Raw genomic sequence first — 17,405 nt, forward strand, 5'->3', positions numbered from 1 at the left:
ACAGGAAGCTTTTTCTGTGTGTCTAGATCTTTAACCTTAATATTTATGAATTGCAGAAGAAACTAAAGTTCAAGGTCACCACCAACGGCGCCGAAGAATACAACAAATTGATGGATGTAATTTGGTTAATGGCGGAGTATGCATAAACTGCCAGGCACGTGACAGCTCGAGCCAATAAGATGAACGACAACGAGGTTATGGAGAGATGTGAATTGTTGTTAAATAGTTACACTGTCATCTTGTAATTTTGTGATATATTGAGTTAATCAGAAATTATCAATATTCCACTGTACATGTCGGATGATGAAAAATTACCACTAAATATCGCTGATGGCGTTACTGTGTATGGCATTACAGTGTTGGTTGTTATATATATTCGAAATGTTGCCAAGCTATAAGACATACAGAGAAAGTGTAGTTCAGGCGTAGTGACCGTCTTTTTCAATGAAAGTATACCATGTACTCGATTTTTGTGAAATTATACGATTTTAGTTTCAATGCATTGTCTTAATTTATAATTAATATCCACTGAAATGTTAGAGAAGTGGACATTAATTATAAATAAGACAAAAGTAACAGCAGTCAGGATGATGTTGTGCTAGTTTGTACTGATACTATCAACACCAACGTCTCTAAAGAGCCCTGCGCCTCGGGGACGGGAAGGCCTATTTGGACTCTTTACCGTTTACTATACCTTTTTGGTCGATCATCTATGGCCCAGAGCTCATTTCGAATCTCATGGAAATTTGAACGGATGATATTGGATAATTTGTTACTCTAGTTCATTTGTACGGTGACCTTTGCTTTTTTTCCTTTCTGTATGAAAGGGAATGGCTTAACGTTTCCTTTCGGAAATCTCTAGGAAATGTTTAAGTCTTTCAATTTCTAGAAGCATACTAACCTTATGTGTATACTTATTTTTCAAAAACGATACAAAAAAAAATATCTATTCAGGGAAACAAACGCATGACAGGTCGGTTGGCGCCTACGTTCTTAGTGTTGCAATAACTTACTTTTAATTCTTAGGCATTCGCCTTATAGCCATTCTTTTTCTCATTATCGATTCCCTTACACTTTCTTACAGACTGATAACTATACGGACCTTTCATAAAACGTCAATCCCTACGGTTAGCTGGTGATCATAATTACATGGTTTACTGGTATTCAAGTGATGCACAGACAGTAAACAGACCCCCACCAATAGTCCGTGCGGAAAGTCCTACCGCGATAAGAACAGTCTCTTGGCCGCAAGATGGACTTTTTGACTTGCATTATGTCGTCGGGATGTTGGACCTATTGCAACCTGAGAAGACAGTCGCTTCCCATGACCTTCGAGGCGACGGTTTGGCGTAAGAGATGTGATCTGAAATCTGAGACAAGCAACGATGACGTCATACACTGACTCGACAAGTCTACCCAGGAAACTGCAAATTTTGATAAAGATTTTTTTTGATATTTGATACAAATTGAACTATATATGTATATGGCTGAGCACAAGTGTTTTCAAATAAAAATGTTTTTGTCGTTATACGGATCCGTCGGTTTCTATACGTTGAGATGATACAATTGGCAATAATTTGTCCATTAAAGAGGTATGTGCAGGTAAAATGCCCCTGGGGAACAGATATTCTGACTCTCAAACTTTTACGATACTCTACGGTCTGCCACTTGTTGGGGCACATTCTGAAACCCATGGGGTAAATAAAGGTTTCGCCGGCTTATTTTTGCAAATTGAAAATCGAAAATTGATTCCGCCCCCCCCCCCCCCCCCCCAAGAGGTAACACAGGAATAGCGACCATTTTGAATTTCAAATGTCGATAAATATGTTTCTCCTGTACCAAATTTTTCACAGTGACCCCTGATTTTTATTCTTGATTTCAAAAGGTAACGGGTTCAACTTTCATCAGGGAAAATTCGAAAGTTTGACCAAAAATTAAAATTCAACACTTCGAGGTGAGTAATACCTTCAGCTTAGTAAAACATATTATACAACGCATCAGTAAAATGATCACCAAATTAACATTTATTGTGTAAAAAGAGGAAAAGACATTTATTTCTCAGTAACAAATACATAATATAGACCTAATATTCCGAATATATACATATTTCCTGGTCAAGTTTGACAGTAGAATCCTGCTTGCAAATTGAGTTTTCCCGACTGTAAAGATCAATTGGGGTCAAAGGTCATGTAGATACAGTGAAACCGTTAAAGCTATACATTATATATATATATATATATATATATATATATATATATATATATATATATATATATATATATATATATATATATATATATATATATATATACGGACAATTTCTTTTATATTTTTACTGTTGAGTAGCCATCCACCGTATGGGAGTTTGTGTCCGAAAATGAACGCAAACTGCATGTCCTTGTGTTCTGTTCTCTCGCTCTGACCCGCTTAGTTCAAATTCACAAAAACTTCAAGCCGTTTCTCACAGTTGGCTAGTTTAAAACTTGAAGTGACTCATTTTGAACTGCAAAGGTACGAGGATACACCCTTCGATACATTTTACCTAATATCAACTTTTGTACATGTGAAATGCAAGATCGCTACAAACGTAGCATTAAACAAGAAATTCAAGCTAAGACCTACCCCGTTGGAATAGATATGTTATAACACAGGTGTCGTTTTTCAAGGATTATTCTTAATGTTATTATATCATTATGTGTTTTTCCTGGATATTAAACAATACGCATGATTGTACATAAAATGTCAATTTGGTAGGTATAACACAGTAGATATTTTTTCAGGGGATTTTCATGTATTTTTTTCAATGAACTTTGAAAGTGTGAGAAGGCTGAGGCAAGTCTTAAAATCTAGGAAAGTGCGTCGCAGATTGTCTCCGGCGGCACTGCACTGAATTGAAAAGTCGGCTACAAGTATGCTTTGTTCCACGAGATCGGTGCGTCGATGTATGGCTGAACAATGAACAATATGGATTTACTCTAGCAAGACAGTGCCTTCTGTAAGGGATGTGAGAACAAATCTTCGGTTGCGGGAACAAGAACATGCTAAACTACAATCAACAGCTATGACGTACACGAATATATGAAAGTGATGTACCCCATCGAAAACGAAAATGACCGGTCCCCCTCCCCCACGCCAAGTGTTCCGAAAGCACACATGAAAAAACTATAGACAATACAAACTCATCAAAAATGCAAACAAAATTAAACTTCTGGTTTGAATGTTACCAATTTGAAGTAAAAAAGGAATATTCTGGATCAGAAAGTCTTTATCTGACGACCTGTTTACTTTAATTTCATTATTCCATATTTTCACGGAAAAAAATTATCTGAATAAACTCCCTTCTTACATAAAGGCAATGAACTCGTTCAATAAAAAGCTTATTTAAAATTTAAACTCGATTTTATCGCATCTTAAGTTATGGTGTCTTAATTTTACCTAAGGAGCCTATTTCCTGTCTAATGACTCTGCCATTCCTAAGAGTATTTTATTCCGTTTATTATGAAATTTTTCCTAAACTATTTGAAAAAAATGTTCCGTGCTACATTTTTGCGTCTGTTTTCTCCAGATTTGTGTCACGATTCTGAAATACACCGAGAAGATTTTTTTTGAAACATGACGGAATGACATCCTTGCGTCTTAAGCTGCTGATACTGAAACGTCACGACAAAAAAAATTGTATACCATATTAAATAAATGAAAGTAAACGCGTAAAACTGAGTTCGGGCGATCACACAGTACCACGCTAGATCTCCCAGGCCCGCCTTTCCGCATAGTCCATTCGGTTGATAGGACGCATTTCTGAAATGCAATACAATATAAATATCACAAAATGATTAATCACAGAAAAAATATTGCCGTGTGGCACGATTTTAAAACTTTACAGTGCAGTGAGAATAGAGACACGTAACGGAGGGAAACCCATTGACCGACAACTAAGTGACTCTTCGTCGTAGGACAGGTTTACGCCCTCAGCGTTCACAGTTAGCAGCGAGATGGTATGATTGAAGAACTGTAGGGCACATGCACCTGTCGATCGACTACTAGACGGAATAATTGGACATTGACTAAAGAATCGATAGGTACAGCTGGGAGACGATGAGCCAATATTTAACAGGGAGAATTAGTTATACTGCAGATTTCATGTCGCAAGCTTTTGTGCGAACTTGTTCAAAAGGCTTCTCTAAATTGCTCAGTTTATCAAACAAAGTTTCTGCCTATATTGCACTGCAAGTGAACGCTATGATCAGCTTGTAGACGGTAGAAAAACTCTCAAAAAACAAACCAAAATAATATGGCGATGAGTCATGTTGTCGTGCGAGGGCTTTCATCCGTTCAAAAGGCAGTGTATACGTATTATTGATTATAGTGCGAAGTGCAATAAAGCTTGACATGTTTGTTTTACAGATAAAGTGTGCGACCAGGCTATCAGGAAAGCTAGCTGTAAATAATAAGAGGGTGAGCGATTATCTTAATTGTATGACATCATGTCTATTTCTTTCCAATCGTGACTGCATGTATCCACCGTCCATTTCCCTGTATTGTGGTGCGCCTTGCTACAGATATGGTGAGAATGGGGTGACCCTTTCCACACCAGAGTTTGGTATGTCCCTACCGCTTTCAATTGAAAGGATGGGCACAAACACAGGGAAATGGGAGTGAATGTATTAAATAAAGAGTGGTGCCGGGTTACAGCGACTAGTGTTCAAGATATTTTTAAAAGAGGTAGGTAAGGCCAGTAAGAATAATTCAATTGTTCCTCGGGATTGCAGCTTGTACTTTAGCCAGTTTGGATATTTTTGAAAATTGCGGTATATACATGTATTGCAACCTTCAGAGTATCATGATTGTTCATATTTTACAATTCTTTGCTTTCTCCTGAGAGCAGGCGGAAATGCTCAGTTTTTTTCTGTCATTTCTGCCTATATTATGTAGTACCTCTACAATTGTGCACATTTTGTAAAATCTAGATTCCAATCATCAGTATCAATGTATCCAGAGTAAGATTTTGGTGGTTAGTAAAAAAATTCTCGCTCCGTAGCTCTCCTCCCCCCCCCCCCCCCCCCCCAATAAAAAACAACAACAACAACCAAAGAACACTTTTTTCCTCTCTGGCCTAACTACACAATTCATGTTAATGAAATGGAATGAATGTTGTAATGGTTACAGGAAAGCGCTAGGCGTCAGGAATGTAGGCATGCATTTATCACCACAGAAACCCCTTTATAAAGGTATAGATGAAAAAAAAAAATCCCATATTTTTTTCTTTACCCAGCATCACCACCCCTGATTGTCTCTGCGGCCTCTGCCAACGGGCGCCGGCACTGAATGAACCATTCTCGGCGGCATTACTACATTAGCTGCGCAATTTTTGAAAAAAGTAGCGAGAAGAAAGGTGCGTTGAATTTTTGCATTGCAAACACATTAAAGCGGGAGCGAGAGGGCGGTATAACGGTCAGGCATTTAATAGCAACTGGCAGGCCTTACTACCCATAACGTCACAGCCGAACCTCAGAATGTCTGATTATGTGAATAATTGGAACTGTCCTAGCAATAAACGTTGCTATGGCCAAAAAGGTAACACTTTTCTTTGATTTGATCGGGTTTCGTAACAGGCCAGGTAGCGAAATGATGGGCATTGCTACAGCTGACAAAAGTCTGGAATCTTCAGTATACTTTGAAACGCCCCACTGACTTCCTCACAAATACATGCACGGACAATATTTAAACAATGTTTTGAACTCTTTAACATAAAATTCCAATGATGCGTTGTAAAGCGGCGAATAGATATTTTTGTCGCTGTAATTACGGTCTCATTCGGCTGTAACGTTACGGTCTACGTCACATTAACAAACGCAATAGTTCCAGTTGACAACTTACGCGCACATACCTCATCCTGATAATGGCAGTAATGGTAAATAAAAATTTGAATAAGGAAAGAGAAAACGAAAATTGATCATCATAATTGTCATACGCTCGGGGGCGTGAAACATCACCCACTGGTTGGATGAGAAAGTTAAACTTTGCTAATGTTTGACTGCTGTTCGGTGACTGTTCGCTAAGTTGTTCATTCAAACAACAAACTCAAGTAGTACGATTGCTTATCACGAATGTCATCGTTGTCAGCTTCGTAGCCACTGAGGGAACGTTTCTGAACTGAGTAACATGCTAGGGTCAAAGGTCAAACATGCTTGAACGGTTGATTCGGCAGCTTCTGTCCATCGAGAGGTGTATTTGTGCTATATATGAATCTCACTAGCGTAACTGTCGGTGTCTGTGTGTCGATATCTGTGTGTCTTGGAGACCACTAAGTGAAAGGTGAATGGTTTAACCCTTTGAGCGCTGTAATTTTCTCCCGCCAAAATTTTAGTGCAAAATCTTACCAATTTGTATTAATTTTTCTGTAATTTTTTGATAATTTATGACCGAATGGACATAACATTTCATTTGCTACTGCAACAGTTTTTTTCTCAAAGTTTTGGCAAAAACCTGGGAAAAATTAACTGGGGTTTATTTTATACAGGGGACAAAAATAGACTTTGGCGCTCAAAGGTTTAAATAGCTCTGCCAGAGGCTGTCTACTTACGTCGCCCGGGTCCAACCTTACTGTCTTTTTCAAAGGCTTTCATTGCGTAACACGACAACAGAATTCCAACAATCTGAAACAGAAGAGGAGTCGGAATCACTGTACAAGAATGAGGTTTGATACACAAAGGGTTTTTTGAGTAAAAAAAATGACAAAAAAACCCCAACCGAAACAAACAAAACAAAGCAAGAATGTATTGTAATATGAAACCTCACTTTGAACACTTATCTCAGTGTCACGTGTTTAACAGTAAGATATGATCTTACCTCTAAAAAGACCAAGGTACCACCAATGCTTGCGGAATAAGTCAAATTGTCTATCAGGAATTTCACAAACATGTCGTAACAGCCAGTCTGCAAAACGTGTGCAAAGCATCACGGTAACAATGTCAAAATCGGAACAAAAAACTGGTATTGACAAAGCTATTATACAATAAGCTATAATGAATATATATAGCAGAATAGTCAGTCAATCAATAAATGACTGTGATCATACCATAAACTACGCACTTAACTACCCAACAACAAATGTCTATGCAAATACTGCAGCTTAATTTTGAAGCAATAGCGCACGCTGTTTCCATCAAGACTTAAAGTTTAGGTTTAAGTACTAATATTTTTAATTGAATGAAGTAAGGGCGAAATTGAAAGACTTAAACTTTTGATCGAAATTTCCCCAAGAAAATTTCAAAAAATCTCTTTTAAAATCGAGAATAAACATCAGGGGTCACTGTGCAAAATTTTGTACTATGGAATCAGGTTACCTTATATATTCTGATATTAGAAATTCAAAATATCCGCCATTCCTGTATGTACTGTATGAATGAGGAGATTTCGGATTACCACAAAAATAAGACTGAAAATTTTACTCACTCCAAGAGCCTCAAAATGAGCACACAGAAATGGTAGATGAGAAAATTACCGTAGGAATGCGAAGGTTGCTCATTTAAGACAAACAAAGCAACCCTTTTATTTGGCTCGTTTCATCTATTTTACAAGAAATGCTGAAACATACACTTACGTCATAGAGCGAGGTTGGGTCCGTGGCATTTTGATAACAGGATTGTGTAATGTTTGGGGTTTCGTATTCCGTGTAGTTCTGGAAACCGCAGCACATGAGCTGTAAAACATGTGGCAGATATGATTGTCAGTAAGGGGAAGACGATTATTGTGGTTTTCCAGGAACGAACGAAAAGTGATTTAGACTTTTCTCAGTAACTGTAAAATGTTGAGGGGCTAGATTTTAAGCAGAAATCAAAACGAAAATGCGCGAAGCTCTTCAAAACTGACGACTATACCCATGGACCGTGCTATACCCTGGACACATATGGCTGACGAGATCTCGAGAATCGCTTGAATAGACCTTTTCCCGGCGAGATCTGGGGGAGGGGGCGGGGGGCAGGCAGAAACTCGTTGACCAAGGTAAATGAAAAACACTTTACAGTCTCTAACATAAGATTTTAAGGTCAGTTCTGGTACGTCATGATGCTGGGTTAACCCCCATGGTCGTAACATTTCTGTAATTCACAGTTGCAACTCAAGTTCCTAAAAGATTTCAATCCGTATTGTACGGATAACGAAGTGTAACGCGTACTATGCAGGGTTTCCCGTCACTAGAACCGTGAAAGCATCTTACAAGTGCCATAAACGCAGTAAAGCGTCTAGTCAATGTGAAAATTCCAATATCAGTCATGACAACAGTCGACCGAAGTGAGGACGAAATGAGAGCATGGGAACAATTCACCTGGTCCTGAACAAGGTCCTTCGTTTCCTGGTCGAGGTACTTCCAGCCTATCTTGACATATGAAAGGAACTGAAACATTGGAGGAAATACATAGTTAGCGGAAAAAACATCCAAACAAAGAGAAGAACATTCTTAAGCGACTTTTACTTAAAAAATTGTTTCACTCGTTTATACATTGTCGAATTGACGCTTACGACGAAATCGATGAGGTTAGGCCTACGTGTAAAAGACTAACAAAATACATGAGAATACGAATATTGTAACATAGATTTTCTAGTAATAAAACAGTATTTCTTGTACTGATAATAATTAAACTTATAATTATGCTGAACGTTAGAACGTTGAACAACGATATCTTCCTATGTAACCATTTTTCGTTGCGCATGTGCATGACAGATTGAGCTTTTGGCACTACTCTCAAGGCAGAGCGGCCAAGCGACGTCACAGCTATGGAAGTCTGATGTAAAATAAACCGGGGAAATGAAATAACTACTCACCTGTGCTTCCATAAAATACAGGAACAAGGCGATTCCGATTTCTCCCATGAAGAGCATTGTCAATATACCCATATACTGAGAAAGAGAGAGAGAGAGAGAGAGAGAGAGAGAGAGAGAGAGAGAGAGAGAGAGAGAGGGAGAGAGAGAGAGAGAGAGGTTATTACGTTTAAAACCCTGACAAAAGAGGAACAACAAGTGGTGTACATACAGCAAAGACAGCGTGTATCTTTGCTGCCCTGTTCCAATTTTGCCACAGTTACCATGGAAAGAGAAAATCTAACCAATCAAAGATTTTAAGCAGGTGGCCGCTTTTTAAAAACAGCGCCCTCACATGGGCATTTTGAATACCAAGGAACGCCCCCTTGACCATATATGGGCACATTTAGATTACAGGATTACGGATGACTGTATACCTTTAAAGCAAAACGAAGAATGCAAATGCATAAAGATGTTCGGTTCCAGTCATCAATAAAACACAAAAAGTGGAATAATACAAGTTTGGCGTATTCCGAATTCTCACATCACAACTTGAATAAAAAACTTGGGGTTTTCTCGATGTACTTCGATATCACAATAAAAAGACGAAACGGTGACACTCACGAATTTCAGCATCGCTTTGTTCTCCACCAATGCGCCGCAACATCCCAGAAATCCTGCGAGAAAAAGTTCAAACGTAAGCACGTGAAGCAGTGTTCTTCGAGAAGCATGGTAACATGCCTCAGGCCCACTGTTCGGTAAAGAACCTCGTCATAAATAATTTTGGAGGAGACATCTTGAGGACCACTGTTACACTTGAAATGTTTCCCTTGCCGTGTGAAAACAATATGCGACAACTAGGACAATCAGCTCGTCCATTGACCGATCGAAGACTATCCAAAGAGATTGTGCGATATTTAGAATGGTGTGACCAAAAGTTAGCAATCGAGGCTTGCGTACTGTACCTTTCGCTTTACAAAATTTATGCGTTATTTAGAGTGACGCACCGTTGATTTTGGTGTTTATCGGAGTAAGTATTTTTTTCGATGCAGAGGAAGACAAAAGCGTGATAATTCATGTTGCTATAGAGAATAGCTGAATTTGCGTTTATTTTTTTTTTTTTTTTTTGGTCACTAATGGCAAAACATTCGTGCATGGCTATTGGTCTAACACTTTTCAATATAATAGGACCCGATCCAGGCAAAGTCAATGGTTTGGCCAAAGTTTTCGTCGGGCCAATCTCGGCACAAATAGGCCTAACCTTGGCTTTCCCGGTGGACATTGGAATTCTGAAGATAATTTTCACAGCAAAATTAAAATGCATTTCTGACATCAACATTTAACTAGGTCAACAACAATGGTAGGCCTCTCTTTGTTGTCGCTCGCTTTTCATCGCCGATAAACCATCACAAAAGGAGTAGAGCCATCGCATTCAGCTATCTAGTCACGATCTTTAAATACCAGGGTTAAAAGTCAAGAGGTCAGAGAAAAGGACAAGCAGAAGGCAGTAAACTACAGTTGACTCTATCCCACGTATTGCTGGAACCGTCAACAGTTAACGAGGTTATTAAGAAAAGAAAATTGGCTCCACTCGCACCGGCCATAAAAAGCTTCCGAGCAACGTGTCCAGTCGCTCGGTTCAGGATCTTTATACCTGCTAGGGTTATATGTTAAAATGTCACTGAAAGGCTGAAAAGGTAGGCTGTATGTATACATAGTAAACGATAAAAAAGCTCGTGGCATAATCAACATCGCGGTTTCGTCTTTTCATTTCATCACGATGTAGAGAAATCAAGTGGCTCTTCTAGGAAGAATCATAATAAGTGCGAGAAAATCACTGGCATTAGACATTATTTGCCGGTTTTCTCGATTTAAGATGTTATTTACATTGGTTGGTATTTTTGAAAACGTTGTTGACAACACTTGCCCCAAAACCCTGCTTGCAGACAAAACGGGTGCAGTGAACAGTGACGTAAGTTTTGACATCTGCAAGACAAACATAAAGAATGGGCGAACGTCCTACCGTAGTACGGCTTACCGTAAATGGGTGAACCCCCCCCCCCCCGGCCCCCCAAAAATAGTGACTTGTTCTCTTCAAACAGTACTGAACAAGCTGAAGTATTCAACACATATTGTGTATTCACGATTGCTTTGTAGAAAGAGCCTTGAATAAATTCTTATTTGATATACAGCCGCAAAATACAGACACACACACAAAAAAATCGCTAAAACGCTAACTTTGTCCCTTTCAACAGTGCTAAACATGCTAATTAACATCCTTCGGAAACAAGGGAACCGTCATCTGAACACGATTATACAGTCCACTTTGAGAAATTTCGAGTATCATGTTATTGTTTTGTCAATACCGGTGAAAATGATTGTGACGTCATCACCCAGATTATTATTGATAATGTATCTGATTATCCAGCATTGTGGCTCCAGATGTTTTCCACATCTACAAATTCACTGGCATTGCCAAAACTATACAATAACAGCAATAATGTACCCCCTCAAAGCCCCATTCTCATAATGTACTCGACTTCGTCTCGTACATTATACTGAGCAAAGTTTTCCTTTGTCCATCATGGATGTGATATATATATATATATATATATATATATATATATATATATATATATATATATATATATAGGGTGTGTGTGTGTGTGTGTGTGTGTGTGTGTGTGTGTGTGTGTGTGGTGTGTGTGTGTGTGTGTGTGTTAAATATCATCTTCTCTGTTTAATTATACAGACTTGTATTTCTCAGGTCAAGACTGCTTGTTAGAGGATAACTCACGGCTGTTAAAATATTCACTCACCTATGATAAACAAGAGGGAGCCAAAAGCGATGCAGATGTAACATAGTGCCTGAAAACAGAGACAAAACTGTGATTGTAAATTAAAGAAAGAGCAACAAATTATACTGTGTGTGACAGACGGAGAGCGACAGAGACGGAGCAAAGACGACAATAACAGAAAATAAGAGCTACTTGCATTCCTAAATATATCACTGAACTGTTAAACAAAAAAATGTTAGCATAAGAAATAAACCGAGGTATGAACATCAAGCACTTAAATAGCGTTTACGGTAACCTTAAATAGACCTTATTGGGTTTGTTGTGCTTTCACGACGAGTTCGCCACAACATTTAGGAGGGACGTGAAATTCGTGCAACTTTCACGTAAACTTAATTTCTTTGCGTGGCGATCACTTTCCTAACTCAACGACATTCCATAAAAGTTGTGATTTTCAGTACACTGTTACTCTGAAGTTTCAAGAAAACCTTTTCAAAGCGCCCGCTTCAAAGTGGCGGAGTGAGACTGCAGCATCGCGTTAATGTCGGGAAAGCATAGCAAGCATTTCTGGTGGTAGTTGTTCGTCTAAATTAACCGAAAAATAAAAAACCATTACATGTGCTTACGCACAATGGCACATTCTACCTTAACCACTGTAGGTTTAAAACCAAAGAGTTCGCTATAACCGTCTATCTATCTCTTACATGTATTTACACATACACACAAACGCGCACCCGGTACGTGGAAACAAATCAATTTCATTCCATCGTTAACTCCGAGTCCAACTGTCAGGGTTGATATTTCGGAAGTTAACAACTTCAATCAGCATTAACAAGAGATTCTGAAACCGAACAGCCTCGGTTTATTGCACAAATTTATTTATAAATATATCTAATCATAAACTCCATATTAACACCACTGGCATACCTTAGCACCGGCAAAGAGCTCTAGCTCCGCTAAAGGCAAAGTACCTGGCTCCGCTACCAAAACATACACAGCTCCTCCAATCAGAGCGCTTCCAATTAACTAGAAAGAAAACGCAAAGTAAGATTAACTCAAAACATTCAAACACCATAACGAATACTCTGTTGTGAATACAAATGGCAAAATGTTTCCGAATATTATACTTCCTTTCCGTCCTTCCTCACATTTGACGACATTCTCTCTCTCTCTCTCTCTCTCTCTCTCTCTCTCTCTCTCTCTCTCTCTCTCTCTCTCTCTCTCTCTCTCTCTCTCTCTCTCTCTCTCTCTCTCTCTCTCTCTCTCTCTCTCTCTCTCTCATGGATAGTGTGTGTGTGTGGGTGGGGGGACATATAGCAGTATACGAAAACACACTTTATTATAAATCTTTATTCAAAAACTCTTTATGTCTTTGGCTCTCTTCGTTATTTTCAATTCTCGTCCAACGACAAAATCTTTCATGTACACAATATATCATACTCTAAAGGAGGCTATTAGTTCTTGAGTTACATATTCATGATGCGTGTTGACAATTCTACAATATATACGTCGGGGCTTTCATCACATTCTGTCCGGGAAGGGTTGTGTTTGAAAGTTGGCGCAGTGACCTCGCATAACCTTCGCGGACGCAGAAATGTGAGTTTTATTGTAGGTGTTTTGACTGTTCACCTTTCCCTACGATTGAGATTCAGTATGTACACCCACTCCTTATTCATGATATTCATTAACAGTGTAATGGATAGAGACTTGTTGACAATAGAAATACTGCTGATGAACAGCAGATTGAAAAACCTTCTTTGAAAAAAACACCAACTTATTCTCCTTAGTTTTTCACATGTTGCACGTGTGTGTAGTTGATTTCACACGTATCTGATCGCTGCACCACTCCCATTTGGCAATGGTTGCCCTAAATTCCGATGACGTCTATATTGTAACGATGTCTCCAATTTCGACGTAATAATGCCGATACAATGACGTCACCCCGGATAGTATGCTCATAAAACCGGACGAAAGAAAGGATCACTACAGCGCTGTCTCTTTTTATGGTAGTACGCACCTCGAAAGTGAAAGATTAAAACTTTTGCTCAAACTTTCCTCAATGAAAATTTCGGCCATTCTCTTAAAAAATCAAGAATAAAATGGGAGTGGGGAGTTGTCACCATGCAAAGTTAGGTAGTATAGTAACAAATGATCTAATCAAGAATAAAATGGGGGTCAAAGTGTAAAGTTAGGTACTGGAATTCAAAATTACTGCTATGTGCTAACTCCATGGTAAAAATAACATTTTCGATTTTTGAAAAACTAACTCCAAGAGCTTTATAACGGCCCCCCACTAGTCGTAGATCAGAAAATAATTATCAGAATGTGAGAGTCCGAATCCCCTCAACGCAATTTACCTTAAATCCACGTATGAACAATAGTGGTTGGTCAGAGATGGTCTTTGAAACCACAAAATACTACTAGGGTCATCCTGGAGGATCGTGGCAATCATGTCATTGCCATGAATAATCATGAAAAGTGTAAATAACTGCATAAACTAGCAAAGAAAATATGAACCTTGATGAAATAAATTATGAATAAAAGTAATACTGTAGTTATTCTGTCATTCATTATTTTATAATGAGTTATCAAAGAGAAACAAGAATAAAACATATTAATAAATCGCAAATAATAAGTAAATAAAAAGATAAATAAAATAACAAACAAACAAACGAATCAATCAATCAATCAATCAATCGATGTTCTAGCGCTTGGTTTAGTTTCAAGAAATCAACTTTCACTTATTATACATTAGGTACGCTGTCTTGTTGTTCAACGCGTTTCCTCTGAGCGCCTCCACTACTTCAAGGTGTTTGTACCGTGTTGCTTAGCCACATGGCAGGCCAAGACTCCGGGATACTTGATTTATTACCCCGGGCTAGAAACGAACACATCGCCGCGGATGTCGATTCCCGGATACGGAGAAATTTGAAACGTAAAGGTAAACTGATCGTTGTGAGGGTCACACCGGAGGAGCACGGAGATTGTTTGCACAAGGAGGAAAAATTCTCAGTGTTTTCTATAGGCGCGTGACTGCGAGGAGCTTTACTGACCAACAAATAGCTCAAGGAGCAGAATGCTGAAAATTGCGTGTCGTTTACACTTCGTTTCCTTGTGTACAACAAACAACTGAAGGTTGTTCTGGAACATTGCAAGAAATGGTCTAATAGCTAAATAAGTCGTTGTGTAGAATTCAAGATTTTGAGGTTTATAGTTATTAAAGATTTGACACGAACATGTCGAGAGGAATTACTCGTAGCCGTAAGAGTGTAATCACAGCTTAACAAGTATTTCGCCAGTCAGTGGTTTAATCCTATTCTTCATCTAGGTTGTACGAGCAAAGCCCTGTGGGTGCCAGTGTGTGTGTGTGTGTGTGGTGTGTGTGTGTAAAGGTCCCCGAATCCTTACTAGAGTCAGGTTTCTAAACTAGTAACATAAGACGTCGTGCTTTTGAAATGTAACGCCGACTGATTACACAGGTAAAACACTGGACTTTTGTCTCGAGAAATCAACAACAACAGCATATATTGGCGACCAACTATTTGACACATGCTTTCATCTCCATGTATCATACACCATGTCGTGACTTCAAGATTAATTCAACGTGTGAAAATGGGCCACGTCAACTCGTCATCCGTCGGATAGACGATTGGGTCGAAAGTGACCGGAATCGTCTGTAATTCCAGAGGCCAAAAAAACCACAACAGAGGTCGACGCCTTAGGTCGTGGTTTATAAACTTATAGGAGCATTGTCAATTAATCCATGTGTGACCGCCACTAATCCTTAACTTTTTGGTAAATCAAAAAGCAGTACCCAAAGGCGCTTGCTACAATCGAGTGTCGCCAAGATCGCTGTCCGCCATATTGCAGCTTTGAGCATGTTGACTGCATTCATTTGACCGTCAAATTCTCGTTGAATGCACGCAATAACAAAGAGGTATAGAATAGGAAACAGAGGCATATGGTACGCCAAAATAAACTGATCTCTTTGTACGTATAATATATTTTTGCTTACTATGTTGCTCGTTCGCCCGCGCTTGGCGAATGCAACATATAACTCGATATATCGATTTGTAAAAACTGTGATTTGGGCCTCGTTGTGGGGAATGACTCGCTGTAGTTTTTTTAGCGTTTGGTTTCATAGTGCGTGATGTAATTTCGATATCTATACTTCAACTGTTTCAAAGTAGTTTCAGGTCTTGATTATGAGAATGTCAAAGATGTAATGATTTGGCAAATTTATTTAATACCAGTTGTTCTAAAGGAATAGCATTTTACTGCATCGTTTCAAACCCAGGTAAAACACATTAATCAACGCGGTGACTATAACGGCAACTGGGTGTTCTAATGATACTATTTATGACGCAGTACCTCGACAATGCGTTGTTCTTACTCTCGTTCATTGCCTTTTGTTAACACATTATTCAGCAAAGTCTCATTCAACTTTAAGCAGTTAACATTGGCCGTCCAGATTTTCGTCTAAAACTTCATAAATACGATAAATACAGTTTTCTTCAGGTTCAACATCACCCCACAGTGTGAGACGAAAATGAGGACGGTGGCGATTTCGTTCCGATGTGTCACTACGACTCATAGGACATGTCATGGTCACCACAGCATGGATAACACTTGAACTTGTTTTCCATATCAGTGTGATTTGTTTACTTTGTGTACCTCTCGCTACACTCAATGTCATGGCTGTGTGCGAAAATGACACATGGCCAAGTTTCTAACTACAAGGTATCTCTGGTTGAAAACCAAGTCAAAAAATGTTAAAAACTACTTACCCAGAGAATGAAGTTGATGATCACCAGCAACGTCTTGACAAAGCAGGCAGCCATCGTGATTCCACCTTGACAGTGAACGCCGTCCTTTCAGCAAGGAGCAATGACGGCGTCGTATTCGGGGACGTCGCTCGTGAACTGCCGGAAGTTTAATGTCCCCTCAGCTTTATCGACACACCAGAACGTCTCCACAAAATCGTTGGTCAGTTTCCTCGACCAGTCACGTTACACGCCCCTTTGAAGTGACGCAAGCAATGCGCCTTGGCAGGTATACCGGTTACGCAGATACTTGATTCCCTATGGAGAGTGTGCAGCTTGCGAAGATTTGTGAGGTTGGTCGCCGCCGGATCACACAGGATTTGGTTCTCAAAGACGACCCCTTATTTTCTCCGTTTCAGCCGCTTTGTAAACGCCACTGAATGCGAGTCGATATACTGTGTAAATCAAGCGCCGTCTTCTCTCAAAAGGGCGTTACATTTCCTTGATGCCAACTGGTGAATGTCTTGTCAATGGGCCCAGCGTTGCTGGTACGTCGAGGCCGTGACAAACGAACTCAGTGAGTATTCAAATCTCGGCGATGCTGAGCGTTTGTTACCAGGTAATCTATGCGAGTCAAAAGAACATCAATGCATGACTGGCGCTGCGGTCGTGATGATTTTCAATGCTTTGATAAAATCAACAACGGAAGCGACAAGTTTGAAATTGTGGACAACGGGGCCTGGTGAGGTTGAAGCCGGGGGGCCAATAGTTACCCAAGCGAATAACAGTATTGTATTTAGTTTGAGATAAAACTGCACAATTGCGATAAATGGGAGAAGTATTTCGTCAAAATTACATACCTTGTTGAACAAACGATACTTCTTTGTTAGAAATTGATCGTTGACTCAGTGAATAAATATTCACGAATAATTTGATTTAGCGGAGTATCGATCTTCCGGTTTCATGCGCGTGCTCTTGGAACGCGGACGGCATTCTGCCGCAACTTGAAACGATCGAAGGCGAACGCTTTGCACGAGAGAATTTTATC

General features: G+C 39.3%; 1 protein-coding gene and 1 long non-coding RNA gene across 2 annotated transcripts; both read right to left on the reverse strand.

Annotated features, from left to right (window-relative positions):
- Positions 1–2,001: 2,001 nt before the first annotated feature.
- Positions 2,002–11,664, reverse strand: LOC139133283 (tetraspanin-7-like). Its single transcript, XM_070699810.1, has 8 exons — positions 11,619–11,664; positions 9,424–9,476; positions 8,824–8,898; positions 8,327–8,395; positions 7,604–7,702; positions 6,850–6,936; positions 6,584–6,656; positions 2,002–3,798 (listed from the first exon to the last, which is right to left on the reverse strand). The coding sequence occupies exons 2-8, from the start codon at positions 9,433–9,435 to the stop codon at positions 3,743–3,745; spliced, it is 471 nt and encodes a 156-aa protein (XP_070555911.1). The 5' UTR covers positions 9,436–9,476; positions 11,619–11,664; the 3' UTR covers positions 2,002–3,742.
- An 856-nt stretch (positions 11,665–12,520) lies between these two features.
- On the reverse strand, positions 12,521–17,361 carry LOC139133287 (uncharacterized). Its single transcript, XR_011552554.1, has 3 exons — positions 17,218–17,361; positions 16,382–16,981; positions 12,521–12,620 (listed from the first exon to the last, which is right to left on the reverse strand). It is a non-coding gene; the product is annotated as an uncharacterized lncRNA (long non-coding RNA).
- Positions 17,362–17,405: the final 44 nt, after the last annotated feature.

This window comes from Ptychodera flava, chromosome 5 (genome assembly GCF_041260155.1).
Source record: "Ptychodera flava strain L36383 chromosome 5, AS_Pfla_20210202, whole genome shotgun sequence".
Lineage (NCBI taxonomy): Eukaryota > Metazoa > Hemichordata > Enteropneusta > Ptychoderidae > Ptychodera > Ptychodera flava.

Coding starts and splice junctions, on each gene's coding strand:
- LOC139133283 (XM_070699810.1), bottom strand. Junction 8,396..8,823: donor TGTATTTTATGGAAGCACAG/GTGAGTAGTTAT, acceptor CCAATGTTTCAG/TTCCTTTCATATGTCAAGAT. Junction 7,703..8,326: donor AGGACCTTGTTCAGGACCAG/GTGAATTGTTCC, acceptor CATGTTTTACAG/CTCATGTGCTGCGGTTTCCA.